This window comes from Clarias gariepinus, chromosome 6 (genome assembly GCF_024256425.1).
Source record: "Clarias gariepinus isolate MV-2021 ecotype Netherlands chromosome 6, CGAR_prim_01v2, whole genome shotgun sequence".
NCBI lineage: Eukaryota > Metazoa > Chordata > Actinopteri > Siluriformes > Clariidae > Clarias > Clarias gariepinus.
In genome coordinates this window covers 32,210,701-32,229,408 of record NC_071105.1, presented here as the reverse complement: position 1 = coordinate 32,229,408, position 18,708 = coordinate 32,210,701, and the positions used below count along the sequence as shown (strand labels likewise).

At 38.7% G+C, this 18,708-nt stretch overlaps 1 protein-coding gene across 6 annotated transcripts in view; it reads left to right on the top strand.

Annotated features, from left to right (window-relative positions):
* The first annotated feature begins 235 nt into the window (after positions 1 to 235).
* The window catches only part of LOC128526534 (inactive rhomboid protein 2-like), a 32,123-nt gene continuing 13,650 nt past the window's right edge, over positions 236 to 18,708 (top strand). For 3 of the 6 annotated variants that reach the window (XM_053498470.1, XM_053498476.1, XM_053498474.1), the window contains exons 1-11: positions 236 to 531; positions 6,725 to 6,801; positions 12,545 to 12,700; positions 13,916 to 14,043; positions 14,331 to 14,514; positions 14,596 to 14,811; positions 15,253 to 15,381; positions 15,732 to 15,847; positions 16,001 to 16,207; positions 17,077 to 17,188; positions 18,550 to 18,624. In XM_053498470.1, the coding sequence (XP_053354445.1) occupies positions 12,563 to 12,700; positions 13,916 to 14,043; positions 14,331 to 14,514; positions 14,596 to 14,811; positions 15,253 to 15,381; positions 15,732 to 15,847; positions 16,001 to 16,207; positions 17,077 to 17,188; positions 18,550 to 18,624 (1,305 nt within the window). In that variant the 5' untranslated portion in view covers positions 236 to 531; positions 6,725 to 6,801; positions 12,545 to 12,562. The remainder of the gene's footprint in view (positions 532 to 6,724; positions 6,802 to 12,544; positions 12,701 to 13,915; positions 14,044 to 14,330; positions 14,515 to 14,595; positions 14,812 to 15,252; positions 15,382 to 15,731; positions 15,848 to 16,000; positions 16,208 to 17,076; positions 17,189 to 18,549; positions 18,625 to 18,708) is intronic. The other 3 variants (XM_053498471.1, XM_053498473.1, XM_053498472.1) reach the window with 3 other exon arrangements.

Below are 18,708 nucleotides of genomic sequence, written 5' to 3'. Positions count from 1 at the left end.
TACTGCACTCTGTTTTCGGGTAGTGTCCTTTTAGGCTTTTTTTTTTTAATTGTCCTTTAAATAAATAAGATTTCTGGAAAGATTTTGTGTTTAATAAACGTGTGTAACTTGTTAGCAACATGAGCTAACGTTCAGCTATCAGTGCAGCAAGTGTCTGTGTGGACTCGAAGGAGTTAGTTTGGACATTTGTGACATGTATGGCTTTCCATACTCGCTCCATACTCGCTCCCTTTTGGGTACGTTACAACCGAAAGCGAGTTCGGAGGAAAGCCCAGACGCCTCCTCCTGGTTTACCGCGCGTATTCGGTGATTTTAAAACCGGCCCAGTTCTCGTGAGGGTAACACAGGGCGACATGTTGAAACCTTCCTTGTGTGGTTTTCTTTAAGTGAACTTCCAGTTAGGGGAAGTGAGTGTGGTAGCGTGGACACCAAATCCCGGAGTGAACGCTGTGCAAAACCGAGACTTTCTGAACAAAACAACACAACTTGGAGGCGTTTGGAGGATTCAGACACACGCCGAGGTGAGAAAGTGTAAGTAGTTTGCTTTAGATAACGGGTTAACTGGATAAAGTTGGGTATTTATAATAAGAGAAGTGTCCAGGAAATAAATAAATAACAGCACCTCTGAGACGTTGACGTTAACGGTAGCGCCAACCGAAGCGGTTTAAACATAACGATATTTAACGTTAAGCGTTTCACCATACAGATTATGCTATCAAGTTTTAAAAAAAATTTAATGAGTCCAAAGCGGACGCGGGATGTGAGGTGATTTTTGTAAAACTATGTTGAGAAATTGCGAACTGCCTGAACACGCTAATGTTACAAACACGATTTCGGTTTAGTAGCAGCTGTGATGAACCGTCACGAGTCACTGGAGTCGATTCTATTGAGCCGAGCTGTTTATTGCAAGCGAACATAACGGGAATCGATTCGTCTGATTCAAATCAGCTCTGTAAAATACATACAGTATAATAAATTAGAACTACACGTTTGTTTGTCCCTCATTCACAGGTTTGTCCCTCATTCACACATTGGTCTTTACACATATTTTTTAACCTAGCCAATACATTAATAATGTCAATTGCAGATTGACAATACTTATCTTGTTTTGAACTCTAATCAGTCTAGACAACGTATTTTGTGTGTGTGTGTGTGTGTGTGTGTGTGGTACATTTAAAAAAATGCTTTTCGAAATTCTAGTTCCGACTTTCACAATTGGTGCTACAGATTGCTACGGCTTACTGTGGCAGTATGGTGAAATGGATATGGTGAAATACGGTGGCGCTGTGTAAAAGCATGGAAAAGCTGCTGATCTGGTATTGTAAGGCTACAGATAATTAAAGAAATATCGCACAAGAGTGGAGTGCTGTTGTGCTGGTTATCAGCACAGCTCGGTTCCAGCACAGTTCCAGAAACACTTTATAACAGACTAATTAAATGGAGTAATTAAACTATGATTTGTTTGTTTAACCAGCTATTTTGCTCTGCCAACACACATTCTTCCGCGACTGGTAAGGCTAAACGTTAAATGTTAACTAAACGGTAAATGTACACTCCAGCGAACTAGCTTTCCAATCACTCGTTAAACACACCAAATATTGTCCTTAATTAGGGGTTTCAGAGAGATCTGGGATTCAGCCTTGTGGTAAAAGCAAGTTAGCTTTCTAGCATGGCTTAGGAGGAAAAAACCATGCAAGGTAATTCATGATAACTTTGAAAAAATTATATAGTAGACAGGTTGTTTTTTTAAAAATTACATAGTGTTATAATGTGTTTGCTAGCTAACTCTGTCCTCCGTACTGTGTTTAGTTACGATCTACTTTTGTACATGTTTTGACCGTTATTTAGTGTAATTAATTAAATTATAGAACGTTTGGGATGCTGCGTTAGTTTAACGTCCCAGTCAGATTGCTCGATGACAGTATCTTGTTTGTAATTTTGCTTGTCACTAGAAATTAAAAGATTGTATAATTCTGCACCTTTATCATCTCTGCTTGGTGCTTTTTCCTGCACCAGGCTTTTAATTTTTCCCCCCATTTTAAAACAGTCTTAAAATGAGACATTTTCCTGTTTTGAACTGTCGTACACATGTGGCTGATGCGTTACAAGATAAAGCTTTTTGTGTTGTGATAAGAAAGCCAGGGTTTGCTGAAACTCAACATAAACCGCAGCTGCACTATATACCATCGTGACACCTGTAGGACTTGGGCGTAGGTGGGTAGAATGTGGTACATTTCAGTAGTTGATTTGTTACTTTGCTAATTTAGTTTTTTTTTGTCTCTGTCTTTCATGACCAATGCAAAAATAGTGAAATATAATCCTGAGCTGGTGTTACCTTTAGTTTAGCTCTGTCTGGTTTTCTCCCAGCACTTTGAATTCGGCGATCAGTGGTTCCGAGGCAGGAATGAGTGTGTCACAGCGTGTGCAATGGAATATTGTGGTTCCGGGATATGCTTTGGATTCACCCAACCCTGACAAGAATTAAGCAATTAATCAAGTAAAATGCACTACACCAATTTTAATCAGATATATCTGTAATATTTTAGGGCATTTAAGAAAGTTCCTCTGACTGATCCCTTTTTTTTTTCTTTTTTTTAGAGGATTCTTCTGGGAATTTTACTGTAACCGAGAAAGTCTTAACGTTATCAATATTTTTTGTCCTCTACTGTAACACTTTAACCTTAGTAATTTAGAAGGCTATTTTAGACATTGTTCATCTTGTTACACCCATTTCTTTGCTCGTCCTGTGAACACTAGGAAAGAACTCACACCTTGGGGCAATTTAGCATAGTCAGCTGGCCTACATGTTTTTGGGAGGTGAGAGAAAACAGGAGAACTGAGTGATTGGGAAATTCTGGGATGGAAGTGGAATTGAGCACATTCTTGAAGACTCTCGTATAAACCATGTATAAACAATGCAGCACAGAGACTTGGCTAACAAACTGCCACCTTGAGTGTATACAAGTCATAAAACACTGATTGCAGCTTTGCATCCAAGCCTCACATTTCTGAAATAAAGTGTTAAGTAACAGCTTATGCTTACTGTAAAGAGTCTTTGGGTTTCTACCAGGGCATGTTCAGACTCGTGGACACACTCAGCAAAAACGCCGTTGTTAAGAGAAATGCAGTAACCAGAAAAGCTTTTCTTTGTCTTCAGAAGGCAAAAAAACAAATCTGTTTATGGATGATTGAACCTGACGCAAGAGTTATTTTATTCCGATGAATAACAGTAGAAAAGTGTCATGTAATGTGCAGTGAAACTGTTCTTCGCCTTTTTTATACAAAGGCCTTAGACATAGCACCTTAAAACGTGTGTGTGTGTGTATATATATATATATATATATATACACACACACAGACACACACACACACAGTCACAGAAAACGTAGAAATTGCTGACTGTGATGCATTCTCCAATAAATCCAGTAAATCATAGCAAATCTGAACCATATAATGAACAGAAAGTCACATAGATGACATTATTGACCTTTGACACATAATTTGATCTCATCGGGTCTGACTCACTAGTAGACTTACAAAGTCACTTGTCACTATTTTTGCTCCTTGTGGGCGGTTTCCTTCAGCATTGAGGCATGGCAGCAGCTCTCTCTCTCTCCCTCTCTCTCTCTCTCACACTGTCTGTTTATTCCCTGATCAGCAATAACATATATGGAGATATATACACACATGCACGGCATACAAACGTCCTGTTTCACAAATGTTCGTCTTAAGAACCGGCATTTTGCCTCGGTATATGAATTATTTTCGTCATGCAAGTCACTGAACAGATTAGACTTGTGCCTACGTTGTGCATAAGTTGGGTTTTGGGTTCTGCGTCAGTGCATGTGTTTGCATCATGATGTTTACCTCATTTTGGGGGGTCATTTTTGCTTTTTGTGCAAGATTTAGTGAGGACATAGCACTATGGAACCCTAGAATGTTGTCAAGACTGGTAACTTTCAATTTTGTGCCAAAAGGATTCATAAATTAATTTTCATATTTTATATAAATTTTTTAAAATTGTTTTTCTACACAGAAATATGATTACAGTGTTGGAAATTAGTAATATTTTTGGGTGGCTGGAATAGATTGTTTGCATTTACATTATTTCCTATGGGAAAACGTATTTCGCAATACGAAATTTCACCTTAAATTTAATGAATTAAATTCCTATGCCAAGATACCACTGTGTGTACACCCTTTTTTTTTTTTTTTTTTTTTTAAAGTTAATTTTAACTCTTGAATTTGAAGTTTGTTTGTAATGTTTAAATGCTGCTCTTGGTTTTTAACTTAGCATGAGGTCCACTTACTTAATCATTTAATTTTTGTTTTCTTGAGGGGGGTTAAAAAGGGTGAAAATGTAATATTGAATCAGGATAATTATAGAATTTTTACGAATGTTGATATCAGGAGGTAACTGGTGATTCACATTCTCTTTCTCTCTCATATATCTCTACACAGTAACAGTAAATGTATATTCCACATTCTAGAACGATACTGGAATTTTTCCAAGATTATATTTGTCGTTTGCACACAGCACTAACCGTGTAATTTTTGGTTTCATTTTCTCTCTCTGAGTTAGTGATTTAAAAAAAAGAAAGATAAGAAAAGTATAATAAATATATAATACAGGAAATAATTGGTAAAAGAAGATAAGCTGCCCGACAGTACAGACTATAAAGTTATCTAGTACCATAATGTACCTTGGTATATTGTAAACATGGTCTCCAGACATCAAACTATTGCCCTTTTTTTTTACTTTTACTTTTAAATGCAACAACAGTCAGTTGTTCTTTTTAAGACAGAAAGGCCAGCTTTGTGTCTTAAAAAATTCTGGAATAGTCCTTGCAAGAACAGTATTATCTAGTGGATTTGCAATATCCATCAAGCACCGTGATTAAACTGGCTTTCAAGGCCATCTCAGGAAAGCAAAACCAAAAATTACTTTTGCTGCAGAGGAGAAGCTCATTTTAGATTTACCAGCCTCAGAAATCATCAATTACCAGCACCGCAGATTAGAGGCGTTATAAAGGCTTTACTGAGCAGAGGCAGTAGACACATATCAGTATCAGCTGTTCAAAGGAGATTATTAAATATTTTGGCTGCCTTCAGTATTGTTTTACCAAAAATCAAATCAAATTTTTGACTTGTAAAGTGCATATAGCCTAGTTGATTTTGACTTAAATAAAGCACTGATTAGTGTAAAAATTGGACGTATGGCTTATGTGCGATGTCCAGGACACATACATTTCTCAGCAGGTATATTACTATACAATATTCCTGACTTTTATGTTAACGTTCTTCAGGGCTTCATTCAGTAAATAGCCATTCTGGCGAGATTCTACAAGCGACATACTGTATAATATACCCCAGGATTGCCAGATCTCTCAACAGAATTCTGTATAAAACAGTAAAAGCTGCTTCCTTTGAAGAATGCACGTGAGAGCATTAATCTTGACATTTTTTTTCTAAAATATCAAGATTATTAGGGTATAGCACAAAGGTTAAGGTCCTTGTTCTCTTCTTCTTGTGTTTAATAGCGGCTCACAAACCAACCAGCGCACACTGCCGCCTGCTGTACCCGAGAACGGAGAACATAAATAATGCGAACGCTGGTCAGGAAGAAAATCGTTCCTAGGCATGGTCCAAATCAATCATGCCTAATGGTAAAACATTCTAATTTGCCACAGTAGGATTAAGCATGACATGCCAGTGAGTCGACAATAGACATTACTGGTTATATTTCCCTACTAAAATATAGACCCTGCAGTTTAATTTTAGCTGCACAAACCTTCAGTGGTAAAAAATGCATGACATTACTGAGCATCAACTTTATATATTTAGAAAAAAAAATTGAAGGCATTTGCTTTCCACCCACCTTACTACTGCTTCCTTCAGTATAGGCGAGTGTGAAGGCACCCAAAAGATTTCAGTTCCTCTTTATTTTTTCCCAGCTTTTTGCATGTACAATGTAATCGGCAAATGATTCAACATTTATATGCACATGTGTGAGACTGCGCTTTCCTCTGTGTTCCCATGATAAAGTAGTTTCATTTTTTGAAGAAACAGGGCAACCTTCTTTTGTAGAAGCCCCAAGCTGATGATCTTTCACATGATGTAATGCTTAGTCAGAGTCAGATGGAGTGTCTCTCGCGCACACAAGCGCACCCATGCACGCGCACACATTAGACACACAATAACTCTTATGTCTGATTGCTACCACTTAGGTTATATTTCATAAACCTGGAGGATAATGTACTCATGGCCTAATACAGGTAAAAGCAACAATGGAAAAACAGGTTCACCCTGAAATTAAACCGTAACACAGTAATGTTATGTTTATTTCACCAGTCAGCCGTTTATACTTGCATGTTATTTCCTGTATCTTGCCGTCTCATGCTGGGTCACGGCCCAAACTGAGACCAGCATGCATTTGTTTAAGATATTCAAAACTGCACAGAATATACATTTTAAAGGGTTTAATTTTGGAGGTCATGAAAACAATACAATGTCCCTTTTGTGGCATTTTTTTTATTTAAATGTAATAGTCATGTGGTATCCTAGAAATCCTGGTCAATGCTTCAGGTAGTAGCCTTCTAGTGAAGTGACAGTAAATGAACACTGTCTATCGTCACATCTCTGTATGATCTTCCTCTTGACTAATTCTTGTGTTATGCCGTGTGTGTGTGTGTGTCTGTGTGCCTGTTCTCTATTTCTATATCAGCATCATTAAAGAGTCACAAGCTTTAGGAGGGGATGAAGATCTAACAGACGTGACAGCAGTTCCCTCAGTGAGACAAAGTAAGTGTGAAACAAAATTAACAGCTCTGAATGTGTTGCTATGTAAAGAGAGGGCGTGAGAAATGGTGGACAGTGTGTGTGTGTGTGTGTGTTTTCTCTGTTCGCGCACGCTCCCCGATCAGGAAATTCTCAACTGTTTTCTTTCGTGCTTGTAAGATCACCAAATAAGCAGAACCGTAATTGCACACTGTATGTATTATTTTGTTTCAATGTGACCTGAAAAGAAACTTTTGTTTAATCTTTAGAGCTGTTTTTCTTCATATTAAGTGTTGCCATAGTTACTGCTGTATGCATTTGTTAGGCAAAATAGAAAGAGATGAGGATTAGCCATTTTCCAATGCAAATCATCAACTTTATTGCTGAATAAATTAAACTTTATGGCCATAATTAATTGTACAATACATAAGGCAGCTGCCATGTTGGATTTTGGAAGCCTGTCAGTGTGCATACACGTACACATGCTGTACAAAAACACTGCTTTTGCATAATCTTCAGTGCTGAAGTATAACCAGCAGACTCTACTGCAGAGAAAGCATAATAAATTTAACACTTATGCCGTGTGTAACTTTTAATTAAGTAAAAGCTTCCCGGGCTTGCTTAGAAAACTGTGAAGGTGTCATATGCTGAACTTGGAGTCACATGAATTAGTGAATTTCCCCCAGATCACAGTTCAATCAAGCATTCATGAGATGTTCTGCAAAAACAAGTCCAGCAAATAATTTCACTTAAAGGATCGGCTGCTAGTGTCCTGGTACCACATGCAACACCACACCTTCAGAGGCCTCATGGAGTCATGCCTCGAGGGTTCAGTGTTGTTTTGGTGGCACAAGGGGAACATAAAACCTAGATTTTTTTATTAGTATTTCTTATATACATATAAATAAAAATGTTAATGTTTTTATTTTTCTGGCTGGGCAGTGTATTGTTCACTGTTTTGGGATGATAAATGTATTACAAACTCTTGATCACTCATATGCATCCTGTTCCAGGAAAATATTTGGATATCATTGACAATTTATTGACTTGTTTATTTACTTACTTACTGACTTTTACATAATTCATAACTTCATGCAGTCAATCGAAAGAAATATCTATTAAATTAGTCATCTAAAACACTTTTAAATCTACAAAATACTGCAGTGTATTACAGAATAAGAATTATTATAATAGAGCTTTTGATTTACTATATTAAGTTATGATTATATAAAAGTATGCCAAAAGGCAAAAAACACAGAACTGGTGCTGGGCAACAACAATAGGCATCTCATTATAAGAAATGAGCCTTTTATGCCAAACTGTACCGGACATCCAACATCCACACGCCAACACTTTCCCACATGTCCAAACCCACGCTCGTTCTAGTGCTTCCTTTCTTTTAAACGCATCCTTACTGTTCTTCGGTCCAGATTTTCAGAATTGTATTTCTGCATTACTTTAGCTTCACTTCATGTTGCCTGCTAGCCATAATATACAGCAGATGGGATTCACTCTCTTAAATTGGGTTGATTTTAAGGTTGACTCGCTTTCTCATTGCAGTCAAACAGTGCTAGACTTCACTTAGAACCTGAGCAAGACCATCTGTACTGGATGCTTCAGGCTTCTAATCAAAAACAAAAATTGCTTATGGGCCTCCTGATCACTGTATCCCTACACGATATCCCTGATCACTGTATCTAAACACGATATCCCTGTCCAATTACTTTTTTACCATAAAACAGTCCCAATATCCTATTTATTAAACTATCCTTTGCGATCCAAAGGAGAATGACTTTCTGTTGGTTCCTATCAAGGTTTGTTTCTCAAGATTTTCCTTGCCATTGTTTCCTCTCAATTGCTTATTATGGAACTAGATCAAAGTTTTATAAACGTTGATAGATCGATGTCTAGATCAGTGGTTCTCAAACATTTTCTGTCATTCCCCACTTAAGGGGGTGGGCGAATTTTCAAGCCCCACTTGTCAACAAAATGATAACGAAAATGGCCAAATGTACTATTTATTGAAATATTAATTTCTAAACCAGTAAGATCAAATATCACCAAGTTCAAAACAGATAAAATACACATGCAATTGTTATAACAGACTTATTTTGTCACTTATCTAGAGCTTTCTTTCAAAGAAGTCGAGTGGCTTATTAACGTGACTGGGGTGTGTTGTCTCTAAGTGTCTTCCTACTTTGTTGGGTCTCATGCTGTCTGCTGCCAGCGGTTTAAGACACAAAACACCAACAGGTCTCTCCTCTGCCCTCACCATTCTCACCATGAATCCAAGCGCAACATAGGCTTCATCATTTTCCTTTGGCTGGCTTTTTGGTTGATTAGGCTGAATCGTAAATAAACCCGCCATTAAAGATACCCACATATATTTCCTCTCTACATTGTCTTTCAGCTACATCCGCCTTAAATTATACATGTTTAAAAGCATAAACACCATTATTCTCTACAGCGCAACTAATGATTTAGGGATCATCGCAAAATGCCGCACAGCAACAAAAAGCGAGGACCTGTCATGGACCCCACCTGTCATGCCTGTATTTCACACTAGTGGGGCGCGCCCAGCACTTTGAGAACCACTGGTCTAGATTATTGTAAACCATGCCTGTATTTAAAACATGGGCTCAGATAAGACTGGCGGGATTAAGATTGTTTTGGAGAGAATTGAGTGAGAATAAAAACAGAATGGGGTAGGATAAGACGCAGTATGATGGAATGGGATAGGATTGTCTGGAATGGGTAGGGATAGCGATAGCCTGGGATGGGATATGATTGGATAAAGGGATTGAATATAATCAGATGGCATTGGGTGGGATTGTGTGGGATGGGGCGGGATAGCTTTGGATTGACTGGGATTTAGTAGGATTGTGGTGGATGGGATTGGATTGGATTGCATTGAGTTTGATAGGAAGAGATGGGATTGAATTTGATAGCATTGGATAGGATATGAAGATGTGGAATTGGGTGTGATTGTTTTGGAAGGAATTAAATAGCATTGGGTTATATTGGGATTTATGGATTGAATAGTATTGTGGGAGGTGGGATGCGACAGAATTTGGATAAAAGAAAGAACTGATGAGAATGCTTTCACAAATATCAACAGATTGATCTGTTAGCATTCTGGATTTCTGCTCTGACTTGCATTAATCACACAAGCATTATGACTTTATCCCTAAACTAAGTGTGTGTTTTTTTTTGTTTTTTTTTTGTTTTTTTTTTGTCCTTGTACAGTGTCCAGTTTTTGCTGTTCTTTGTTAGAACCTGGTTCTGTGATGCATTTCTAGGGTTAACAGATTGCAACATTTGGAGACAGCAGGTGACAGACAGTCTCTGTGAGGAACCCGTTATCTGTGGCAACTTCTTTTGCATTGATGTTTTTTTTTCTTTCTTTTTTTCTTTTCTTTTTTTTTTCTATTAAACTTTTATGGTATTGGTGTGATAAATATGCCACTGTCAGTTACATTCTTTTTTTATTCCACTTCTGCGGAGTCAAGAAGTGTTTGTTTAGCAGTATTTTCCAAGTGTCATAATTTGAATAATTACACCATACATTCAAGATCCATGTGAACCACAATAGCCCTGGCTACAAAATCTTGAATGTAAGGTGTGTATGAATGCAAAACGATGATGTATTGTTTCCACTAGTTTATTTACAGAGTAAACAATGTCACATTTACCTGGAAATACAGCATCCATATCTCGGATACGTGATCCATTTCCCACATGAACAAATATACCACTGGTGCTACACAGCATCATCCTGTAAAGAGACATAACTGGTATATATTGCAGCTAATACAATTAAGCAGCATCTGTCTGTCTTCTACTCTGCTATCATTACTGACCCTGGCCATGCTGTAATAGCGGACAGTTTGACATTGCGCGCCATCGTGTCAGGTTACTGTGAAGCTGCTGATGTTGATGTGTCTCTGAGGGACAGCTCTGAGGGCTTGCTATTGATCTCGGCTTTTGGTTTTCATGAGCAGAGCTGATATGATGCATATGTTATGGAGACTGAAAGAGATGGCTCTTAGGATGATGTACTTCTTTAGGAATCAGCTTTGAAGGCGCCTTATGAGTTGTGAGGGAAGTGGTTATTGAATCTTCTGTAAAAGGGAAATTGGGTTTGGGTAAGTGCTTTGGTTGGGTAAGGGTTTCATAATCATAAAACGCCTGCTAAAGCTTTTTACACTGTGCATTGCTGTAGTTTATGGACTTGTTTACATTTTTTTAAGTTTATTTAAAGGGATAGTTTTATTTTTTTTAAAGTCTGATTTAAATCCAATTAAATGTTATAAATGTTCTTACTCTGCACACCAGTCGTAAAGTTTGTCACCCAGAATGCGAGTACAAAGAAAGTATGGATGGGAATCAACTGGGAACGATGGCATCATGATTCCTAGCTGCTTATTAATTTTTTATTTTATCCTGTTAGTATTATGATTTGATAAATACCCAATTACATAAATTTTTTGTATTTTACTACAATTCTAAACAAAATTTGCGATTAATTTGCACCCACCACACAGGAGGCTTTACCGTGTGAATAATTTAGAAACACACCACCTGTAGGATAATAGAGTAACTGCAACATTTTATCACCTTAAAGGAAAAAATATATAAATAAGAAAATTACATTAAAAAAATCAGTTTTGGAATCAGTGTGACAAATGCATAAATTCCCACAGAAAAGAATTGCGATATGTAACCGAATTCTTCAACCCTTCAACTCGATTTAGCTCAGTGGAACTCGAAAAGCTTCATAAGAGTTTCAGCTGAACTTTGGAACATATTTTTGCACGGAAAACTTTAAGAGTTCCACTGAGCTAAATCGAGTTGGTATCTTTTAATACAAATATACAGTAGCTCTTTTTTTTCCCCAAAAAATAGCATTATGGCTAGTTCCAGTTAGCCCTACAGCCCTACGGCTTTCGCTTCGCCGTACCGCCAGTTCCAGTTATCCATTGGGCTAGTTCCTGCTTCATACGAGTCTCAGCCAACTTTTGAATGCATTTTTTTTTTAATGGCACAAGGGGTGTGGAATATGATCCCAATTTTGTGTCTTAAATTATACTTGCATTACACAACCAAGACCTGTGGTAATGTACTTGTACACGCCTCAATTTAGATTTAAGACTTGAAAGAAACTCTGAACTATCCCTTTAAATTGAGGGGCTGAATTGTAAAGTATATAATCCCATGTGCACAATTATATGGATATGGTGGGCAATTTAGCTAAACCTATCAACTCGGATTGGTTGACAAGCAACTTTAAGGGGGGAAGAAAAGTTTATAAACATTACTTTTCGGAAAGTTTACTTCTGTTTTTAGGAAACTGGTAAGATGCAAAATCATCTTACACTGTCCTGGTAATTGGGGTTTCCAATGACCGAACAGTCCACTTTTCTCCATCCGGTTCCTCTCAATGTGTCTTCCTCATGTAGTCATATTTTTGGACATTTATAAAGCTGGGAATTAAATGTTTAGACATGTTTTGGCCATTTTATTGGTAGATCCAATACAAAACTAAACCAACCCATGCAAATGTTTGGTCCAGTAAGTATGGTCTGCTAATCTGCTCTTTAAGATTTCCCAGGGCTTATATTGTGTACCATGTAGAGAACCTTGCATTCCTAACATTTTGTTTGCGTAAGATGAAAAGATAAAGGGATGACGCACAGTCCTGTGTCGCTTGTATATACCCAACTGGCACACTGAATATGTCCTCCTTTGTTACCTCTTCCATTTAAAGAAAGAAGAAGCAGCCAATATGGCATCCCAGGAGGGGGAGGAGCCAAACAGTAACAATGGCCAATCTGACAGTAGGCTGAAGAACAAGAAGCCGCCCAGCCTGGTGATTGCAATCCCATCTAGTGAGGAGCAAGAAAAAGCTGCAACAGAGGAACAGGTATAAACTGGCATTTTCCAGATCCATGCTTCAGGTTTTTTTTTTTTTTTTGCTTTAGTTTTCTGCAGGTTAAAACAACCTTTTATAGAATTTTGTGATAGGCTAAATACAAAAAAAATAGTTTTTTTATGAAGGGCAATGTAGGAGTCATAATGGGAAGTGAAAGTGCAACAAACTATGATAGCGTATCATAAATAGTAATACAAGTGAGCGTCACAACATGAAACAGGAAGTCACTAGGCTTAGAAATGCACAAATGTAATTGTCAAGACTTTGTGACAAAACAACAGGGTAAACATAGAGAGGACAAATAAGGGCTAACTCCGGACAAAGAACGAGGCAAAGCAAACTAAATTACATCATGTGGTTACAACATAAAGCAACATGAATGCAGTGTTCTTTGCAGTGGCATTCATAATGCTCATGCTTCTGTGTGGTGTCGTTAATATGGCTGTACCAGTAATCAGACTTTGTCCTGGATGCGTCAGAATGTGTTGCATTGACCATCACATCCATTTTTGAGATCGACGACACATGCTGAAAGTCACAAAAACAAGCTGTTAGTAAGCCCTACATGTGAGCATGATGGATGGCTAGTTAAAACAAAGTGTGAGGGTCGAGTTTATTTTCTGCCTGTGGTTGACCACATTGTGTCTTGTGCACACATTATGTACATCAGTTCTAACCTCGTCTGAGTTCCTTTGCATTACTTACTGTGGAGTAAGTAATTTACTCCCTTCCTTTGTAATGCAAAGGAAGGGAGTAAAATGACAGAACAACAAAATTGTGATGCATGAAATGTCAGTAGCGTTGGGTTAGTGTTAAACCCTAAATTACAATTCAACCCCAATTTAGCATACTGTCACTCAAATGTGTTGATTTTTTTTTTATATATATATTTTTAACAATATTTTAGTCACCATTATTGTTTATTATACCTATTGCCCTTAAAACCAACAACAAGTGAAGATTAAAAATAACCTAATGTTGTTAGTTAAAGAAGCAGTTTGTTATTTGAGATTTTTTCTGTACAAGAGATGATGGACTAATTCACACAGGCTGACTGCATCAAAGACTATTATTCATTTTCATTTAAAGTTTTAGGTCTGTATGCACTTCCACCCATCCTTGTTTTTTTCCCATTAGTGCAAACCAATTATGCAATTCAATATATGATTGAAAAACACCTTGTCTGTGTGGGTATGTGCTCTCCAGCCCTTAAGGTCATCAACAAAAAAAAGCGTCAGTATGCAGCAGTCAACTGAGGCATTGTCGGACAACGGGATGAATGAGAGGAGAGCGGCGTTCCGCAGACAGACATCTCTCTCGCAGAGTATCCGCAGGTAACCACAGAGACGCAAGTGCAGAAATGAGCCTTCCAATTACAAGTGATGTAATTTTTATGTCACCACTAAGTTTTCAGTGATGCAATATTTGAATGTCAGAACATTAACATCACAGATCGTCAGGATATCATGTGTAACGATTGAATGTGAAAATGCATGAGTAAGTGAGTTGCAGTGCCAGACATTTCGATTTATACCAATATTTACACCTTCTTGCCAGCTAATCTCATGAACCATCTTTTCATTCTTAAATCTGATTGTGTTTACTTGGGTTTACGCTACAGGAGCACGGCTCAGTGGTTTGGTGTCGGGACTGACTGTGAAAATCAGCAGCAGGTATGGCAGAGGAAGAGTCTGCGCCACTGTAGCCTGCGGTACGGCCCCCTGAAACCTCAGTACAGGGACCCGCAGGAGGCAGCGAGCATCGACCACAGCATTGACTCGCCTGTCACTCACAAGATGCCAAAGGTATTAGAGAGTCTTTTTGAAGGCACTTATTTGGAATGTTTTACACAGAAAAGTAAGTTACATTTCATTTTTTTCCCTCAGATTGTGGACCCTCTGGCGCGTGGACGTCAATTTCGTTACGATGATGTAGAACGGCCCAGGACGCCACATGTTGCTCATGCTCCTACCCCGCAGACCCCAGGCGTCTCCTCTCTGTGCTCTTTCACCAGCCAGCGCTCCGTTCACTCCCGGTTCCCACGTAGGAAGCGAGAGTCTGTCGCCCGCATGAGCATCCGTGCAGCCTCCAATCTACTCAGGGTGTGTGTGTGTGTGTATATCTGCATGCATGGATGCATGCAATTAGTGCTTGTCATGGTTTTACGTAAGACATTATTGGGATAAGAAAGGTTGGACATGCTTTCTGATCTAGTTCTGATTTGACTGAGACATTTTAGCCTAAAAATAATTACTGTTACAGATAGACCCCCTGTTCAAAGGGTGGCCATTAGGGGGCGTTGCTTAACTTTTTATTCTGGCCTGTCCTTCCCACCAGTCCGATCCCGAATACCATTCTACACTGCAGGCTGATAGAAACTTTGTAAATTAATAAAAATAGAGCCAGTGTGCTGTTTTTAACTTTGCTTGTACTGCTTATACATTTTACTAATACATCGCAAGCAGCATTCGACCTTTTGAATTTCCTGGCTGTATTTTTAGGTGATTAAATGTGTATGTATGTGCATGGGGTTGTGTGCGCAGGGTCGGCCAGGCTTGCACGGCACTCAAATCCCTCGAAGTTTTCCCCGGAGGAGTTTTGTTCGGCCCAGCTGGATGGAGGAGGAGACAGTGGACACAGCAGACACCTCCGACTCTGTCTTCTTTAGCAAGGCAAGAGTCACACATCTTTGTGCTTCTATCTTATTTATTCATGTTAATGCTATGGTTTTCAGGAAGTATTAAAGAAATAGGAAAAAAAGTAGACTAGTTTGTCTCATATGAGTTTCAACATAAGTGTGTGTGTGTGTGTGTGTGTGTGTATGTATGTATGTGTGTATGTATGTATGTGTGTATGTATGTATGTATGTATGTATGTATATATATATATATATATATATATACACACATACATCACATACATATGTTGAGAATCATGAGAGAGAACATACATTAGTCTACTTGTGTAGTGTGTGTAAAAAATATATATATTTTTTTAAATTAATATTGTGTTTTTATGGCAGATGGATGCACATGAGGACTTCTACTCTATGGCAGACGAAGTGTTTGAATCCCCGCCCCTCTCTGCTTCATTGGCCGTGGACGGGTTTGTAGATGAAGCAGGACGTTACCCAAGCTTGTGAGTTTATAAGCAGTCTACTGTCTCAACAGTTAAGATAAAACGCAAAAATGAAAAATCACTTTGTCTTGTCACTAATATCTCCTGATCTATGTACGTCTGTTCTTTCTCTCTCTCTTTTTCTTTTTTTCCCCCTTTTGTGTGTGCGCTCAGTAAGGATATCAGCCGAGCTCCGGCTGCAATGGTAAGCCCCGCCCTTCGGCGCGGAGGCCGTATTGCGTCCAGAGTAAAACACTTTGCCTTTGATAAACACAAGCGGGAGTATGGTTTGGGCGTGGTGGGGAAGTGGCTAGATCGTCACTACCGGCGCAGCCTGAGTAGCCAAGTGCAAAAACAGCTGGATGACTTCCGCAGCCACAGGTGGGTCAAAATATCAATTACAGTTAAACCTTGAACTGCAAGCATAATTCGTCCCAGAAACGTCCTTGTAATCCAAAGCACTCATATATCAAAGTTAATTTCCCTATAAGAAATAATGGAAACTTGAATGATTTATTCCACAACCCAAAAATATACATGTAAAAATGATTAATACAAAATATCTTTGAAAAGAATCATGGCTGATGTGAGGGAGATGAGAGCAAGATATGAGGAGCATCGGGGGGTGGGGTGGGGGATGCCTGGGCGGGGGGGGGGGAGGTTATTGTGTAGGATGACTCACATACACTAACGGAAATGGTGCTACTGTATCTGTCTGGTCAGTGGAATCTTCTTTTTGTGTGACAAACATAAATAAAATTAAAAAAAATTTTGCTTTACGCGAATGGATGTTGATCCTGCAGCGAGAGAGGGACCAATGGCTCAGTTGTAAACATGTGACGCTTGGCAGACAAGGTGTATAAGTACTTCTCTTAATGCCAGACCAAAGACAAGACAAAACACTCGCAGACCAAATTACTCACAATCCAAAGTTTCACTATATTAATATATTATTTTCATTATAATATTACAGACTACACAAAACCCCAACAAAGATCTCACATCAGATCTTGAAATAATCCCTGATGATTGTCAGCATAAACAAGTCAGCATATTTATTTTGCTATTAGTGTGAAATATACGTTTAAAATATGTAATTAATATTGCAGAGACTCACTGACATCAACATACCAGCTGTGTGACAAATACATTATTCCACAGTGTTGCTTGTTTATTTAGTTAATTATTTAATAATGATGTACAGTATGTTTGATAGGCATGATAAATTCTGTTTCTGTGCACTTTTTCAGACCATATTTTACCTACTGGATCACCTTCGTGCACATCGTCATCACTCTGCTGGCCTGCTGCACTTACGGTTTTGCTCCAGTCGGCTTTGCTCAGCACGCCGTCACTCAACTAGTAAGCTACACTTACCTTTGTTCTTTGAAAACACATCTTTTATCTGGATTTACCCAGATTCACACAAAATTATATTTAAAAAATCATATAAAAAACACTCTGTACCATTTGCTTCTGTCATTAAATATTTTATGCATGAACCGAGGTATGTGGAAGTAGACCCGAACATGATTTACGCACGTATGCACATGACAACGCTTGACTCAGCCAGAACGAACGTTCATCTCTAGTAAATATACTCAAGGCGTACTGTTACAGTATGTACTTCTGAAGGTGATCAAGCTCAGTCCGCAATGTGGTAATAAAATCTATTGAACCATTTCCACAGTAGTAAACAAACATGGCATACATGGAGGCATGTGTAGTTCTGTACTCATGGCTGTAGTTGCTATGCAGAAGGAGGTTAATGGGAAAAAATGATGATGGGATGTGTGACCATTGAATCACTCATGGAGGAATTTCTCTAATTTCTCTTGGCTAGTTAAACCAATGTATTTTGATGAGAAAAATAATTCAGTTTAATTCAGTTTTATTTGTATAGCGCTTTTAACAGTTGACATTGTCACAAAGCATCTTTACACAATCAAAAGAATTATTTAAATGTGTATCAAATATAAATGTGTAAGACTGTCCCTGATGAGCAAGCCGAGGATGACTGTGACAATGGCAAGGAAAAACTCCCTGAGATGGTAATAGGAAGAAACCTTGAAAGGAACCAGACTCAACAGGGAACACATCCTCATTTGGGTGAAACAGATAGCAGGCATTGATCTGCATCATACTGTGTGAGACTGAAAGGTCAGTAAAACAGGAGATGTGTTTAAGTTAAAATGGAGTCCAGTTAGTTTTTGGAGGCTCAGGTAGACTGTAGGAAACTCCAGTCCTGAACAATCGCGCAACTGAAGTCACAAGTCCTGAGAGAACAGCTGTCTGCATTAGCAGAGGACAGGACTGTCTTTGTGGAAAAGTAGAACCGTCCCCAGTCACCACACAACGAGATCTCCAACCAGAAGCAGGACACCAGGACACCTCCAGGGAGCAGAGGGGGTCTAGCCCAATGGTAGCTCAAGAGTGACATGTATACTGTAGCTCGAGAGAGAGTGAGTGGAGAAGAAAGCAGAAGAGAAGATGAGATGGCAGTTAGGTATGGTCACAGCCAAACAAGGCTCCGCCTTCTCGTGCTTTAGCACCCCTAGTGACATTTCTGAGACAGCTGCTTCTTGCTGCTTGCATCGGACTTGCACAGCTCAAAGCATCTGCGTTTGTATCAGGTGAACCATGTTTTAAGTGCTGTTGCAGTGTTTTATTTGGCTTACCCATCGCCTTCTTTCTTGTATTGAGTCATGTTTGTTTTTATCCAGGTGCTGAGGAACAAAGGGGTGTATGAGAGTGTGAAATATGTTCAGCAGCAAAATTTCTGGATCGGTCCCGGATCCGTGAGTGTCTCCGGTGTTTTAACTCTTCTTCCAAAACCCTTTCTACACCAGAAAGCAATCATGCAGAATTATACGCAGTATTAT